The sequence below is a fragment of the Platichthys flesus genome, chromosome 23 (assembly GCF_949316205.1).
Source record: "Platichthys flesus chromosome 23, fPlaFle2.1, whole genome shotgun sequence".
Lineage (NCBI taxonomy): Eukaryota > Metazoa > Chordata > Actinopteri > Pleuronectiformes > Pleuronectidae > Platichthys > Platichthys flesus.
The window spans coordinates 4886343-4903579 of record NC_084967.1 but is presented as its reverse complement, the minus strand read 5'-3'; the positions used below and the strand labels follow the sequence as shown (position 1 = coordinate 4903579).

Here is a 17237-nt window from a genome sequence, read left to right as displayed (position 1 = left end):
TGAATACCTTTGCTTTTGAACTTTAGGAGAAGAAGAGTAAAGAAGAATGAACCAATTTATTCCTAGAAATTATTCCATGTTTTTTTTAAAAAATCTATTAAGTGTAGAGCCTTTGAATTCTGAGGAAAATTGCATAATGTCGTCAGCATATCGTCAAAGATTACCAAAGCTACTGAAGGAATGGGACATGGTGCTGATATTAGAATTCTGATATTAGCACCACTCTCTGTAAACAAGAAAAACTTTGTCAGTAACTTACATTGTACATGATCCTCTTTCAAATCAGTGTCACTATGTTTCCGGACTCAAAGCTGCTGGATCACTGCGAGACTGATTTGCTTGCCTAGAAATGCAGTTAGTAAAATATGGAAAATCCTCGACTTTATCTTTTTAGATATATTTCCTCAATTTCACTGCCTTAGCAGAGTTTCTGTCTTTCAATAAGTTAGTCAACATGAAGGGATTTATGTATAATGATATAATAACCTAATAGTTGAACTTTATATTTATTTTCCATAGATGCGAGTGAAAGCAGCACATTTGTGTTAAATGTCTTATGTCAAACTTCCTGTCTACACATTGGACGCTTTCTAAAATCGTTTTACTCTTAATTTGGATTAATTGATTTATTACCAGACAATATACGGATATTAGCCCCTTGTTGAAATAATATAAAGCTTGACATGAGTTAATATGTGATCTCAGGGGCATAGAGCAACGTTGTGGGTCAACCTGCAAGATAACATCATGCTTATAAAGTCTGTGTTGTATTGTCAATCTTGTTTTGATGCCTTCATGTTATATGAGATTGTATTATTAAATTAAAACGCATATGGATAACGATGCTTCGTATTTATTTCAGGATGTTATCTACAAGTAATACCAATATGGATTCATAACCATACCTCTTCAAAATAAGGTTTTTTATGTATATAATAACAGTCACTCATTATGTTTAGCAAATGTTGACACTGGGAGAGTTCTGCCTCTAATAAAAATAATGAAAATTTCAATTGTGACAACAGAATTCAGACAATTATTAAAAAAAACATTTTACTTTCAAAAACTCCGACCTCCCTTCCACGTTACAGCAGATACATCAACAACAGTTTTCACATACACACATCAGGCATTTTGTCTCCTTTCAAAATGCTTTAGTGTCCATTTCGCATGGCACCGGTGGCAAACTGCAAATTTTGTCCAGTACCAGCTGTTTTGCATTTCAAGGCAAAGAGCGGTCCTACCACAATCCAGCCAGGTGCTGAAACAGCTTGCGTGTTCAAGGCAACACAATCACATAATGCTTTCAAGTCTAGAGGAACCAGTGATAAAACCAGGGTTTACATATGAAGGCCAGTCACCAGGTTTAGAATCCACCATCACACACTGACACTGTTGATCTCAGTGTAGCGAACAGTCCAGGGGTCACGTTGGGGTCAAATATAAAGTACTTCTTTTTTGGTAAAGCCCCTTTCCTCAGCTTGTCAGACCCAGTTCACCAGTGCGGTTACCAAACTGATTTTGAAATAAGGTCATAAGGATATAAATAGCTGTGTAGTATAATCATTCACATCTGAGGCTGTACCCTTCAATTAGACCATCAACCTGTCTTGTGGCTGTAGTGCTGGTGTGAGAACTGATTTCTCAGCTCTGCTTCTCCACCAATTAGACCCAGAATAGGAAAAGTGTGATGCTTCAAGGTGGAGTTTTCTTTCACGAGAAGCGTGCGTGGCAATGGGATATTCAACACTAGACACACAGCAACATAACCGTCACCCAAGCAACATATATACAACGGCTTTTTTTTTCTGTGCAGTCGAAGGCAAATTTTTAGAGTCTTTTAGAGCAACAGGGTTGGGAAGGAGCGAGGACATGACACTAAAGTCTGTCTGATAAAATACTGGCTTGACCATTGTTAACACTGGAAAACATTCTCACATGCACAATGCGCCCCCTTCCCCATGAGTTCAGGGTTCAGTAGATGTCCTCCACAGAACCTTCTAGAGTACAGCAAGTGTGTGATACGCGAGCACAGAATAGGCATCTTAGGGCTCAGTCCTTTAGTGCACATTCGATATTTAAACAAATACAGAGAAATCCTCCATTTCGAAGACCAACCACCGCTTAGTTTACTCAGTGGATACTCATATTTTAAACTTTTGACAGACATTGCTTTCGCGGAGCAGACGCGTCTCACATTCCTCTGTTGAAAAAATGGGAAGGTTTCTTGTTTTGCTAAAGATTGGCCCTTGTGTAGCCAAAATTGTAAACCAAGTTAATATTCAAGTATGTATTCTATTACAAAACAGAAACAGTCCCATCACAAAGCAACTCCCTGAACCAGGTTCCCTTGGTCGGTTTTGATGGTCTTTGTACCAAGGCTGGGGGAAGTAGGGAGCTAAAGGGGGTTGCACTACCCCCTACTGGGAGGGGATGCAACTGCAAGGCAAAATAATTAATTAAGCAAAGCTCATTTCATTTTCTAAAGTAACATTTTAAGTGTAGCATAGACGCATTTACATAATACTTGGTTTAGAGAACATTTGGTGTATTGTCTGTGTTCGACACGCGGCACATATGTGTTTAGGTTTGATAAAACCGGTTCTGAAACTGATGTAAAAGTACATTGTATCTATCTATCTATCTATCTATCTATCTAACATGCTGTTGGTCACTTAAAGCCAGGGTTGGTCATCCTGGAAAGGCTATAGAGCAGAATACACTTTGGAAAAAATGCAGAAACATCCCAGCTACGCCCCCAAAACACATGAACTTGCACTGCCAACTTATAGAAGCCGACTCTTACGTGACACCCGACTATAGTCTCTGCTTCAGCTTTATCTCTCGGGTCTTTTCTTATTGATAATGGTTTTAGCTGTAGCTAGCTGGTGAAATGTGTATTACTGGTTAATTTACGAGAGTTAACAGTTATTTACTGGTTAAAAAAGCGATATCTGGCACTCCGCACTCTAGACACAAGATGGGGGACATAACCCATGCAGGACGTGTGACAATCACAGCAGATGCAATTGCTTCTGAAACATTAGTTATTTTTTAAAGCAGTTTCCATGGAGTTTCACTTCTTTGTAATGACAATACACAATTTTAAAAGTATAAATTTACATTTAGGAATATGGTATTTTCCCAGTTCTTTCATTGCTTGAGCTTTCAGTGTTGTAGTATGTGAAACTGGTTGTTTACTTGTGCCTTTAAAAAAAGCATCACTTACTGCCATTATTAACCTATGTTACCAATTTGTGGTAGTTGACTTGACTTGGTCCTCAATTTTGTGATCTTAACATTTATTCAGTTGAGGATTTATTCAAGCCTTGATTTGTCTGAAATAAAATAACTCACCAAATTATCTTCATTGACCCAAATGAGAATATAACATCTCCTCGTTTACCATTTCAACATGTGTTTACTTCTCTCTTTTCTGTAACAAGTTTGCACTAGCCACATCCACACATGGTTGAGGTCTGCCCTCTTGTGTCTGCAGCCAGCCTCTCTTGACACCAGTGGGGTCAGTTGTGCGACATCAGATCAATCGGTGGCAAAATGTAACGTTCATGGCAAACAGCAAGAAAACGGCACAAGAGCACGTAGAGGGGCAGACGGTCAGCGTGCCCGCTAGAAAGGCCAGTGCAAGTCCTCAAACTGACCCGACTGACCCATGTTTATATCCGTCTCCAGCAGGCTCAGGATCACCGCCATGGCTGCCTCGTCGTTGCTAAAGCTGCTCAGGCCTGGCACCACCATGTTGTCCAAGTCTAGCTGGGACGGTTCACCTGCGAGACAGAAAACAACATATCTGCAAAGATCCTCCTTTAGAAACAGATACTGTTGAATATCACCTGCTTGAAACCTTCTGTATATTTAACAGTGTTTGCACTTGCCTTAAAATTGCTAACCAAGCCCTGAGCTTCAAGATAAAATTGTAAGTGCATCGTATAGAGTACTTGTCTCATTAGATCTTAGTGCTGCATCTGATACCTACGACCATCACATCCTATTACACAGACTGGAACATTTAATTGGCATTAAAAGGAACCAAGCCGGTGAATCAATGAAGACAGATGAAACCATTAAGAACCATTAAGACATTAAGACCTGCAAATAATTTCTGTAAGTATACTCAAACTAAAGTGAAGTCACAGACAGTCTTAATCATTAAGTGTCTTCATTATAGAGCCAAGTGCTAGCTGCTCCGGCAGGCCAACAACAAATTTGTACAAAAGTACTTGTATAACACTATCAGATAAATGTGCTTTGCATATACTTTGAAGGTTTAGTGCTATTTACATCATGTCAAACCAAACTGCATCTGTACAAATGTTATTTTTCTTATCATTAAACTGGATAACCAAATGAAAAGCCTGCAGTTGTGAAGTCACTGGTCAACAATATAATGAGAGCTTGACTGAGGTCGGGCATTTTGAAGCCTTTGGCCTGGTTTCCTGATCACAGTTCATTTTCTTATTATCATTTGAAGACAAGTAAATTAAACTTGATTCATGATTAACTTTGGGACAGTACCTGTGCTTTCAGACGTTGCACTGCCCGTGCCCGCTGCCATCCTCGAGTCAGACTGGGACAGGGACGAACTTCCTGCCGTGTCCTCTCTGCTGGATGCCTGGAGAAATAAAGACATCTTACACAGAAACCAAGGTTTCACCTTTTTCTGAACCGTGTATTTAAACCCAAGATTACAGGTTGTACAAGAAGTTTACCCCTTATTCATTTCTGTAATATAAAGAAATTTCAGTCACTCACACTCCTGCTGGTTTGAGGGGAGACCAGTGGACATTTCTCCTGGGCCGAGCCAAACGGACTGGAAGCTCCGCTTGATGGAGAAGAGTTCATCCTGCTCAAGAATACAGCAGAAAAATACAAAAATCACTTTTCTATATTCATACAAGACAACAGCGGGGTCTGCAAATTGTGTACTTTGGTACACAACTTGCTGTCGTCATCACTTTTAAACCTATTAATAATCAGCTTATTAAATCAATTCGTCAATTGTCTAAATTGTTTAACTGCCTGTCAATAAAATAAATAAACATGTGTCAAATGTTCCTCCATAAAATGGGATTATTAGGTATATTTATTGATTTGTTAACTTTTTTATAGCCCTGCAGTTATAAGAAATTGCCAGCAGGAGGTGCTGCAGCCCCATCAGCACACCTACTTCTCCTGTCCTGTTCCCCTGGATTCATTCAGCAGCAGCAGGACAATGAGCCCAACACAACTCAAAGCTAAACTTGTTGAGTCTCAACATCAGGGGAACATACCAAAAACTGGGATATTCTGAAATCTATGTACATTTTTCAAAAATCCAACTCTAAATTGAGATGCTGACATTATCATTTTTAATGGAGAAATAGTTTTATATGCGAAACAGATAATTACAAATGTATATACACTCCATGTACCTGTAGGTGTCGATGAGCTCATTGGCGATTTGGGTCCCGATACTGCCTGCGTAGATCATTGTGCCCAAACCACTGGAAAGGCCGGGAATTATGGGTATTTGCTTAGTGTCTTTTGTGAAGAAAAGGAGAAAGTTAATCATTGTTTGCATAATGTTAAAAAATACATAAACAAGAGATAAATGCCATCCGAATAAATAATCTGTATTTGTTTTTACCTTGAAGCGTTTTGGAGTCGACTGCCTCATCCTCATCTTTTGTGTGACCGTGCTCCCTGCTGGTGAAAAGAAGTACACACTACTTTACGCATGATTATAGTATGTAGTATGAATAAAGTATATATAATGTATGGTAATATGAAGCAGGATGTGGACGAGGTCAACAATTAAACGTTTTCCCCAGGGTTAACTAGATATTATCAGTTGTGTGAAATCTAATTCAAGATGCAGCCCTGCAAGTCATTGGAAGGGGTAATTCGCAGTGCTTTAGGGGATGTGTAGTTTCTTCACTCTTCAAAGATTTTCTGAGATGCCACTTGAGAAAAATGAATGGGATATTTACTTCCTGAACCGGAACCGTTCTAGATGTGGACGGTCACTATTTCACTCTCTAATGATTCTGTATCTAAGGTGTTGTGACACAAGGACGTAACCATACCCTGGTGGATGACGCAATACTTACGAGAGGACCCTGTTTGAAGACACGATAAACTCAACTTCTTTGGTCCATGGATTTGTGAAACTAAACCACTGACTCTGAAGCAAGACATAGGAGCCATGTTTTGTCTTGAACTTGTAGCGCTGTGTCTCAATCTTCTCTTTGCTTCGAAGAACTGCCGAGAGATAGGACACGGGTGTCAACACAAGGCACAGAGAAGATCACAGAAATAAGATACTGTTGACTAGAGAAAAGGTCACATTCTGTAAAAAAAAAAAATTGTAAGCATGTGCTGCATTTTCAGGCATGATAAACATCTTGTGTTGAGCGACGATTATCGCGTCTAAATTTGAATCTGATATGGATTTGTAAGGCGTGCTGTCTTTGCTCCTTCACCTTGCCTGTGTGTCTCTGCGAGGTGCTGGAGGTCGTCCTGGTGGAAGTACTCGTAACACGACGTGCCGAGAACTTCCTGCGGCAGATAACCGATGACAGTCGTGGCTCTGCGGGGAAGAGGGGATGAAAGTTTCATTACTTTTGCCCTCTCCATCTCTCAGGTTAGTGCCGCTCCAAAAAACAAGTGAGGGTGGAATGAAAAGCGGATGCTGTTTAAATGAGCCTCTCCACATGTCACTTATGGGGTATTTGATGAAAATGATTCACCATATTTGTGGCGTGAAATTATTTCCCAAAAAATGAGGAGAGATTCTCATGTGATGCCATCAAGATGCACATCTCCCTCTAAGAGACAACGGCAAAGACAGAAGGGATTATCTCCACTGCCCAGAAATCCACCTCATGCTGTACGCCCAGAGGCCTCCTCGTCTCAATGCCCCCCCCAAACAAATCCATGCCTCAAGACAGAGAGATAGATGGTGCAGATGCAGGTAGATAGAAGTGGGGTAACTCACTGTTGGTCTACAAAAGTGAACTTGCCGTCGATCGCACAGCGGGTGACGAACTCGGTGGGCTTGACGGGGACGTCTTTGGGTTGGTGGTGGGAGACGTGGGGATGGAGGCGGCACACCATCGCCAGGCAGGACAGATACAAGGTTTCTTTCTCGGCCTCTCCCTCCAAGTCCATCTGGCTGCTCGGCCAACTTCGCATGTATCCAGTGCAGTGGAGGGTGCAGTATCTGTAAGAGTCTGTCATTCGAGAAGAAAGTCAAAATCTGGCAGTTTAAAGGCATCACTTCCCTTCCTGCAAACTGTAGTGCAGTTTCTGAGGTTTGCCACAGAGTGGTGCCACAGACCCTGTTTCTGCAGGCACCAGTTAGGTTCACAGTAAGTGGGGTTTGCACCATCTTGGTACTTTGTGATTATACAATGCTGTTACACTGACCTCCTTCCCGTTCAGGACACTCAGTGAGACCGACCCACATTGAAAAAAAGTAAGTAAAGTAAATACCATTTTTTTGTATTTTATCCACAGACGGTGACAACATAATTAATTATTTACAATATTTAACTAACCATCAATGTGAAAATTAATTTGTTAGGGACGGCGATGTTTAATTTCAACCTGTAAAGTGTGATACATGGATGGGGAAAACAAATATCAGTAGTTGCTGTGGTTAATACTGTAATAATAAGCAACTGCAGAGATATGAAAGTAGTATTTCTTCATTCTTTCTATTGAAGCTGAGGTCATAGGACTTATAGTCAGGCTCACCTAATTTAAATCCAACCCAAGCCAACTAAGTGGCGAGAGGGGACGAGGCGGTCGCAACCCATCCACGCCCTCGTCCGCTTCTCCGCCAGATCCTTATCAGTTCATTTCTCTGTTCTCTACTGGGCAATCCAGGCAGGCCACAAACCTGCCACTATATTTGTTTGCTTTTCACAACCTGCACGAACAGCGAACTCATTGACCGCAAACCTGTTTAAATATCGTCTGATCTTTGAACACCTATCCTCGATCCTCCTCCTCACCTGTTTGAGTCAAAGAGTTCATTTCTGGCAACGTGCGGTGATGTTTTTATGAGTCAACAGAAGAACATTACAGTTTTGTTGATCACTGAAAGTCACGATAGATGAACAGGCTCCACCCACAGAAACTCAAACTACAGTTGCTGCTTCACTGCTGTTGTTGACCGACTGAGAGTTTGATTCAGGCCGCTCCTCTTGGCGTAACCACATGAACACATTGTAGTCGGATCAACATATGGGACTGATGGTGGAGAACACCTTCAGGCGTCTCAGACTGAACCAAGTTGAACCCTAAAAGCTGAATTTCTCCAAGAGATGTTACTGTTGTTGTGTGAGCCCACCTTTCTTTTTGAAAGAGCTGGGCATCGGGCGTTTGTCCTCGTGGTTGCCTGCCAGCCGACTGTGCTTCATGCGACAGAAGAAGGCTCGCCGTGCCCCAGTGGACAAGTGGGACGAGCTGACGGGGCTGTCGGCCTGGACCTGAGATCCAGCTGCAAACAGACAGGCACAGACAATAGTTATGATTACGACACAGTGCTCATTCTCAGCGTGTCTCAACTCCATTTCCTACAGCTTGATTAGGTATCTCCACCTCTCCAACCAGACATGGTGAAGATACTTACTTGTTGCATCAATGAGGCGTTGGCGAGGGTGCAGCTCTGCAGACGACAGCTGTTCCTTCACCTTGTTGATGTCTTTGGGGTGGATGAAGTCAAACAGGCTCTGCCCAGTCAGCTCCAACTGTGAACCCAAGACACACATATAGTTACTAACATTCAAATCACATCTGTTTTACTTAACTGTCTTTATTTAAGTCACACGAGCAGATTTGCTTTGATTCTGCCACCATTTTCCTACAGGATGTGAGAGATAAGGAGATACCTCCCTCTGTACATATCAGCTCCACAGACAGTAAATGTGTAACTGAGCATTACATGTAGAAGTCAACAAAGTCGTAAAAAAAAAAAGGGCAGCAAGGAGAATTATTATATATAGTGTAATGCAGCATAGGTGTAACAAACCTGGCTAAAGTTGAGGATCTTGGAGACGGACTCGGAGAGGAAGAGGATTTTTGCCCGGTCACAACTTACAACTAACAGGAAACCGTCTGCAGCCTGGAAGGAAAATGGGTGGATATATAATTACATATTAATAGACAGACAGATGAATGTATATATAGAACAATACTTGTTGGGGTCCCATATGACCACGTACGCTGAGCAGAAGGTGCCTGAGGTCATCTTGAGGCAGGATGGAAGGCTTGTGGTTGCTGTCTGTGAAGGCGCCGCTCCCCCCAACTGGAAAAGAAAAACAGTGAAGAGCAGTTTTCGGACTGATCAGAAAAGAGATGTTGCTGACATTTCAAATCCCCAGGTGGGTTAGGAGATACCTTTGAGGCCTTTCAGGTGGTGGACGGTCTTCCTCAGCACAGTGAGCTTGTCCAGTCGTCGAGTCAAGGGCTGACAGGCGGGGATCATGGCCGACAGCTCGTCAATGAGGTTGTTCATTTTATCCCTCCGCCGCTTCTCGATCTGCCGGTGAGGCTCCCTGTGGATAATATGCAAATACAATAAATGGGGTCAGCCATTAGACGGTCTGTGTTAAATAATTTAAATTAAAGACTTTGTGTTCAAAATCCTACCTTCTGTGTCTGATTTGGGCCGGGAAAAACTAAAACCTGATTCTTATAATGCAGGTATTTAAAAATGGTGGAAGCTGTTATGTTTTAAAATAGCTACTGATGTCACACATTAAATCTACCAAACTATTCCACAAGTGTCTGTCTGTCTGTATTTGGAACACATCACGTGAACTGTTCATCTTCACACGTGGCATGTGTACTGTAAATGGTCATTGGAAGTGCAGTGCCAAATTTAGTGTGATTTGGAGATGGTAGACGTTCGATCATTATTTTGTTTCCCCATACCAGACAGACGCAGACACAAAGGTGCTGATCTCCGTCATGGCAGCAACATTCATAGAATGCCTTTCTCGTTAACAGGTTTTCTGCATCGTAATAGCACTGCAGATAAACCATGCGGGATGAACACAACACATTTTCTGACTACTTCCAGTATGCAAACAATAAAGAGTGACAGTATGTTGTAGAACTGTTTAAGGAGCACTCACTATTAACGAGGAATAATTCTGAAGTAGCTCCAGAGTATAAACCTGGACTAAGCTAACAGGCAGCTTTAGAACACACACTGCACTGGTAAAACAAATCAGAGCCACTGAGGTTTTTAAGTATTGAAATATAGAATTTAAAAAAGGCAGTGTAATCACCTGAAGCATCTCATTTTGACTTGCTGATCCTCTCCTTCAGATCTAAAGACAAAGATTTAATAATATCGGATTTGTCATTCTCTCATAACACAGTGTGTGTGTGAGTAAAGAAAAGAAGGAAGTGTACCTGCTGAGGTCATCTTCCATTTGGAAGTCAAGGCTCTGCCTGTAGGATCAGATGGGACACGTGTATGTACGTACATGTATGTAGTTTATTGTACAATGAGAAGAATGGATGGTGATCAAGGTGTACTTCGCTGAGAAAATGAGGTAAAATGACACAGATTTTCATGACAGACACATTGAATCAACATAGCGCTGCTCTTACTGTACATGGTCGTCTGACCTCTCCTCCACATCTCCCTTTCGTTTCCTTGGCAGCTCGACAGCTGGCAGCGACGGGCCCGCTTGCCTCTGCCCTTCCTCCTCTGCAGCAGGATCGGATACAGGGAAAAAAAAGAAAACATCACAGTGACATGAGACATGGGGGAAATAAATACATCAACCTTGAGATCGGCTGTCAGATGCTTCATTAATAATTCACAATGTATAAGACTCGCTCTGCCAGGAGGGTTTGAATCTTTCGTAGCACATATTTAGCAGCAGATGAGAAAATTCATCAGGAAGAGGGAAGCTGACTTTGACTCTGACTCTCGTGCAAAAGCCTCCATCCAAGTTAAAAACACAAACAGTTTTATTTTGATCGTTTGCAAACTAAACAACAAGTACAAGAAAGCATAGAACTAGAGATAATAATGGTAAAGATAGGATTTTATCTGCCAGTTTTACAATATTAACTTGGACACTGAATTAAATGTACATTTAAGCATTACAGTTGATTTTGATTGTCGTCAACTTTTGCATGTAGGTATAAATATCACTTTATTTTTTGGAAAACCAAGATGTAAACCTTTGAGGAAAACCTGACTGAATCTTTCCACGGGTACAAAACACAAACTACTTATTCACATGAAGCTTTTAGCCAAAGGAAAGTTCCATCAGTAGTGGACTTTTTTAGATTTTAATCCCTCACGAGGAGTTTAGTGGGTCATCACTGATGCAAAACTGGAATGTGGGAGTGAGCGCTTCATGCTGGCCCTCCATTCCACCCACCACAAGCTCTGCACATCACCTCCAACGTCACACTGTTTCCAAGTCAGTTTTTTTCCACCGGATCCCTGTGCCAGCTGAGCGGCTGAAACGTGCCGTCTGGGAGGCCACAGGGATGTCAGCTCTGTGCAGAGACGGTCAAATACATGAGTCACAAGAGTGTGGAAGAGAGGCCCAGCCTGCGAGCAGCACATGACGTGCCAAATACTGACAGACACAAACTACGCATGAAATGACCTACATGCACTTCTTTATGGATATATATATATATATATATATATATATACACACACATCCACACACACACAATTATCTATACAACCAAACACTCTAAGAGGATTTACAGCTCTTTAGCACTACATTTTTCAAAGGCTGGAGAGACTGTAAAGCTGTTGTGCACAACCTTCAGTCTCAGGCGTACAACAGCACTTCCTTTGGTGGATATAAAACAGAGTTGACTGTTCCAAGGCCGCAGTTTGGAGGTCTATCAACAGAACCAGGCACAGTTCCATGGAAACATTAGTGCTAAATGTCTGTAAACACTGACTGGCTTTCTCTCAAGCAAGATTCTAGGAATTGTAATAAAAATACTGTGATCAGGAATAAACCTTCTGATTATTATTTGATTACATTTGATATTGTTTTGACGATTCATCAGCATTTGGTTAACCCTAACTCCCCATCAACTTTATAAAGCTGGAATCAGACACACAGCGCAAATCCAAAAAGACACCAAAAACTACAGCAATATAAAAGAGTTTAAAGAGAGAGATGCAAAATGACACAAAAATGACAAGATTTGCATAGCAAGCTTGAGGAGACAAAAGAGACATAAAATGACTTCAGCTCAGAGAATTGATCCACCTGAAGAGTCTTATACCTTTAACTCCTAAATTAGTATGTGCAGAAATGTTTCACACATTGTATAACAATAAATACATGTATTTTTAAATGGTGTTTACAGGCAGGGAGCTGCATATGCTAGGGTGCAGGAATATGAAAAAGTGTATTGGAAATTAGACAATAGTAGCAGGTTCTATGCCAGCACTTATAGTCAAACTATGCAGGAAGCTTTAGTAGAAAGTGTGTATGTAAGAGTCTGTTATCCATTGTCATGGAGAAGGCGCTGGTTTAAAACATTTCTGAAATACCTCCATCAAAATATTTCCACTCAGTGAGAGTTAACTGGCAGCTACCAGACTTGTAGGCTAAACTTGAAGAGCAGAATTTAAAATAAAGTGTTGAGATTCAGTGAGGGGCTTAAGTGTTTTTGAATCTTCCCTGAACACAAACAAATAATATTAAAATGACAACATAAGCTGTTTATAGAGTCTCATGTACATGATAGGTTATGTTTGCACAGACTATCAGGGGGATGTATTAGCAAGTAATACCAATTTCACATATAATCCGACGTGGGAAGCTGGAAGTGAAAAATTAGTTTGATTCGCAACATTATTACGCCTCATAGTGATTTGTAACTTCCTGCAGGAGTAGTTCACCTTGTGCTCTGACCAGGTCGTCCCACCTACCTGATTAACAAGGTGACCACTCTTTCCAATAGGTAGCTCCCTATTGATGTACAGCTTGCTGTCTATTAAAGCCTCTATCTTTCTCTTGCCAGTTTCTCAATAGGTTCCTAGACGGTGCATGCAGGGTCGCTTGCTGGACCAGCGCCCCCTGCCGCTCGGTGAACGCACCGCTGCTCTACTGTTCTACTGACCCAGTTTTGAACGGAGCTGAACGGGACTTAACTACAGCTCCGAGAGGGCAGTTCGGTGAAGGATGGCCCAATAAAGACGAAGCGTCCCTCAGAACCAAAACACTGACAAATGAGATTTAAATGGTTAATGTGATACAATTTAGTACGGGCCAGGGAGGGGAGGAGTTGTTATCTTGTTGACAGTCACGTGCTCGTCCTCCCCCTAGTCCCGCGGCACCGACACGGAGCGAGGCTACCCCCTCCCCGCACGTCCCGCCGGAGACGAGCACGTAGCACAGAAAGATGAATGGACACCGGTACACGCGCGGCGGCCGCTCACCGGCTACCAGTCGGTGTCTCCTCAGCGGCGGCGGGTTCACCTACAGGTGCAGCGGGGAGCCCCGCGCTGCATTAGCCGGGATGCTAACCGTCACTGCGCTGCTAGCCCGGCGGCAGCTTCACAGCAGCAGCCGTTGGTGCTGTCACCGGCATTGAATAAAGTTGTACAAACAAAACAAACAACAGACTCAATGAACCTCGTTTCTCTATCATGTCCGCGTTGAGCTCAGGGCGCGTGTGAAGAGGCGGAATAACTTCAGAACTACTTTCTGTCAAGTAGCGCGTTTCCTTCTGCTTTGATTTTCCCAGCTAGGTAAAGACACGTGATTTAAATGGACGCAGCGATGACAAACGAAGCAGCGGAGACACCCCTGCCCAGAGGTAGTTGTTGTTGTCGCCTTCTTACCTTCTGGCCTGCCCGCCGTCCCCTCGGAGTCGCCGGCCGACATGCCGACGGACTGGAGCCGGTGTGCCCGCTGCAGGCTTCGGAGCGCCGCGGCGCATGTGGAGCCGCCAGCTGTAGTAGTGGGGATGGGGAAGGGGAGGGACGCGCCGCCGGTGTGTTGTATAATTGACTTCATTTTTCACCCCCTCGTCACTCTCCTCCTCCCGTGTGAGTTCTTACAAAGGGAGGGGGTGGAGGGGAGGGGGGGCTTGCATGTGTGAGCGTGAGTGTGTGTGTGGGGGGGAGGGATCCATTAATTTCCTTTAGGACGGAGGAGAACTAGGAGGTAGAGTGCACACTTGTCTGCTTCGTCGTGCCCTATGCACGGTTCATCCATGCCCGTGATGCCAGCTCCGTCCCATTCACCTCGTTCCACTCATGAATCAGCGTCTCGTCACTTTCATCAGCACTAGACAGGTCACGTGAACATGATGGAAGCCCTCAATGATAATCAACAAATACATGAATGCAGTGTCGATAGCTTCCGTTTACATATTTCCATATGTTCAAATATATAAATTAAATTAGCCTTGAATGATAATTTATGTGTGATTGTGTTTATACACACACATACACACACACACACACACACACACACAGACATCCATATTTAGTTATTTATTTATAGTATACTGCTACTTTGTATGCTACAGTGAAATATCACATACCATTGTTATACTCAAATTCATATTCCATACCATACCTGCATATATACCTTTAACTGACTATATGCATATGACATAAAATTGCAAAAATATACAGAAATAAAAGCATGAAAAACATCAATAGTAGCAGCTAATAACTATATGCAAACTGTTTGTATGCATCTATTTCTGTATTTCATGTATAATGCACAAATACAGTATACATCCTCGTGCAAGCATCTCCTGCTACTGCACTTTACTCAAGTAGATTTCTCTACAAATTATCCACTGCAGTAAAATATTTATATTATATCTAGATTTATGTTTATTGCCTGCTGCTGTAACCCAGGGATTTCCCCCGCGTGTGTTCAATAAAATGTTTCTTGACTTATTAAAAACTCAAACCCTGTTGGCGTTTTATAATCTGCACGGTGAAGGTAAAGCATCAAAGGGAAACAACACAAAGAAAAGGGGACTTTGCGTCAGAATCAGAACCAAATCTGCTTTGCACTTCCAAACCAAACTATTTCTACTTACAGGGAAAGATTGTGTGTGTTTTTCATGAATTAACTTCACACATAGTGATGCCACAGCGTTGCATTTCATGAACTTTAATGTGGGGCGAACATGTCTAGGGCTCACCAACTACTTTCAAACTATTTTATTCTAAGGGTGTCCTCTTTTGAAATAACAACAATAAAAAACGCTCATAGTGATCCATCCTCTCGAGCGAGGACGATCTTTGGCCCTCACCTACATAGTGTAACTGCAGACTTCAGCACGAGACTTTATGTAAGCGAGGAGCCCGCACGTGCCACGGAGAAACGTGTTGACCTATATATTTTATAACTTAGTGGTCACGTGGCGTGGGTTGCCTCGTTAACCCATTTAAGGAGCGTCCGCGGAGAAAGTTGCGTCACTTGTGCACGTCCACCGGCCCGGAAACGTTGTGAATGTTGGGGACACACGCACGTAGATGACGGAGAGACGATGGGAATAAAGTTGGTTTTGGATCTGGCTTGAAATTCCATATGTATAAATGTATATTCAGAAACATTAAAACATTATTTGTGTTCATAAAGGAAATTGAGAAGCACAACTTCTTCCTCACAAAACAACAAAATACCGTAAAACTATGAATACATGCAATATTGTTTATCTTTATTTGACTTTTCTTTTTTACTGCATTTACTTATTCTTTGCTTCTGCATTCCATGTTAGGTTGAATTCCTTTATTTTCTCTTTTTCTGTTTATTTTCTGTCAATGATTCACCTGTATGGGTTTTTCTCTGTCATCGCCTCCACGGTTTGAAGTAAAAGATGAACAAATATATATCTTTATCTATATAGTACTTCACAAAAAGTTATTGTGATAGTGGAATTATAGCATTGCCTCTATGCAGATGTATAGAGGGTCACAGCATTATTTTATTGTTTTATTTGTTACATATCTTTGTTTTATTTCTATTATTTACATATTTGTAATTTTCTTTAATAAAGAGGTCTCCTTTTAGTTTTTTTTACACCTTTTATTTCGCTTAAAATTGTTTCAAACTGTGATTTTTACTTTTAAAGGGATATATTTTGATATAGCCTTTGTGTAGTTTTCCAATGTGCCTGCACATTCATCTGTATGATAGGTGCTCTATAAATAAAACTGCCTATAAAAAGTATAGCTTAATGAACTATTGCTTTGGGTTGATATGCAGTCAGTGGGCAGTGCAGTGTTGTTTGACAGTAACGGGGTCATGACATGAACATCAGGTCAGAGACTTTTAACAGGAGCGGTTCACAACCAACTGAGTAACTTGTTGTTGGCTTACTGCAGTAACCTGATTTCTTGAATGTGAACCACAAACCAGGTTTCCTTCATCGGAATAGGCCATTAAGGAAACCCGGTTAACTGGGTGGAGAAAGAAAATAGTTGAATTCTTGACCACTCGACCATGTAACCATGTTTGTTAGGAAGCTGCAGCTCCACGTGAAAAGACAGATGTCATGTGGACATGTGGGTGTCCTCCTTGTCTGTGCAGCATTCAAATCAAAGCGCTGTGAATAAATGTTGTTAATAGTTTTCTACAAGAAAACATCAATCTCTAACTTCATATTAATCATTACAATAATAAGCTATTTAGTGTGTATTGTTTAGGAGTAAATATGATTGTGTTATGTAGACTGATCTCGAATTTCTACTATAATCACTGCACACATTTTTTTGCAATTATCTGTAACAATTAATTTGATCAGTGATTTTAAATTGGACTTTGTGAAGATAGAAGCATTTAAAACAGAAATAACAAATCAGACATTAACAGCACATGTGCCCATCTCTTGTCAGCTGGAAACTGCCATGGTGCGTTTTAAGAGCTCCCCCTAGCGGCACAGTTGGCGCTTGCAGGGACAAAACCGATAAATTGTTGCACTGTGGGGAGGCAAATCTTTACTAATCTTTTTTCTTTTTTTGATATGTTAAGGGTAAACAGGTTTGGTTAAAAAAAGTTAAAATGATTAGCCTGGTAGAGGTTCAATGAAAAGTTTTGAGTCACAAAACTTTTTAGCAGTATCATCAAATCGGCAATTTGTCAAATCAGAATTATTGTCCAAATTAAATCCTTTCCCTCATTCAGTGATGCACAAGCTGATATTCATGCTTTGGTCTCCATTAATATGGATTATGTGACTCATTGTTTGCAGAA

General features: G+C 41.5%; 1 protein-coding gene across 1 annotated transcript; it reads right to left on the bottom strand.

Moving 5' to 3' along the window:
- Positions 1 to 837: 837 nt before the first annotated feature.
- On the bottom strand, positions 838 to 14005 carry LOC133948746 (basic helix-loop-helix ARNT-like protein 1). Its single transcript, XM_062382724.1, has 17 exons — positions 13859 to 14005; positions 10630 to 10729; positions 10429 to 10467; positions 10302 to 10343; positions 9406 to 9563; positions 9231 to 9313; positions 9038 to 9130; positions 8639 to 8756; positions 8357 to 8506; positions 6998 to 7232; positions 6483 to 6589; positions 6111 to 6261; positions 5648 to 5706; positions 5433 to 5541; positions 4774 to 4864; positions 4537 to 4633; positions 838 to 3788 (listed from the first exon to the last, which is right to left on the bottom strand). The coding sequence occupies exons 1-17, from the start codon at positions 13899 to 13901 to the stop codon at positions 3631 to 3633; spliced, it is 1833 nt and encodes a 610-aa protein (XP_062238708.1). The 5' UTR covers positions 13902 to 14005; the 3' UTR covers positions 838 to 3630.
- Between the last annotated feature and the right edge of the window lie 3232 nt (positions 14006 to 17237).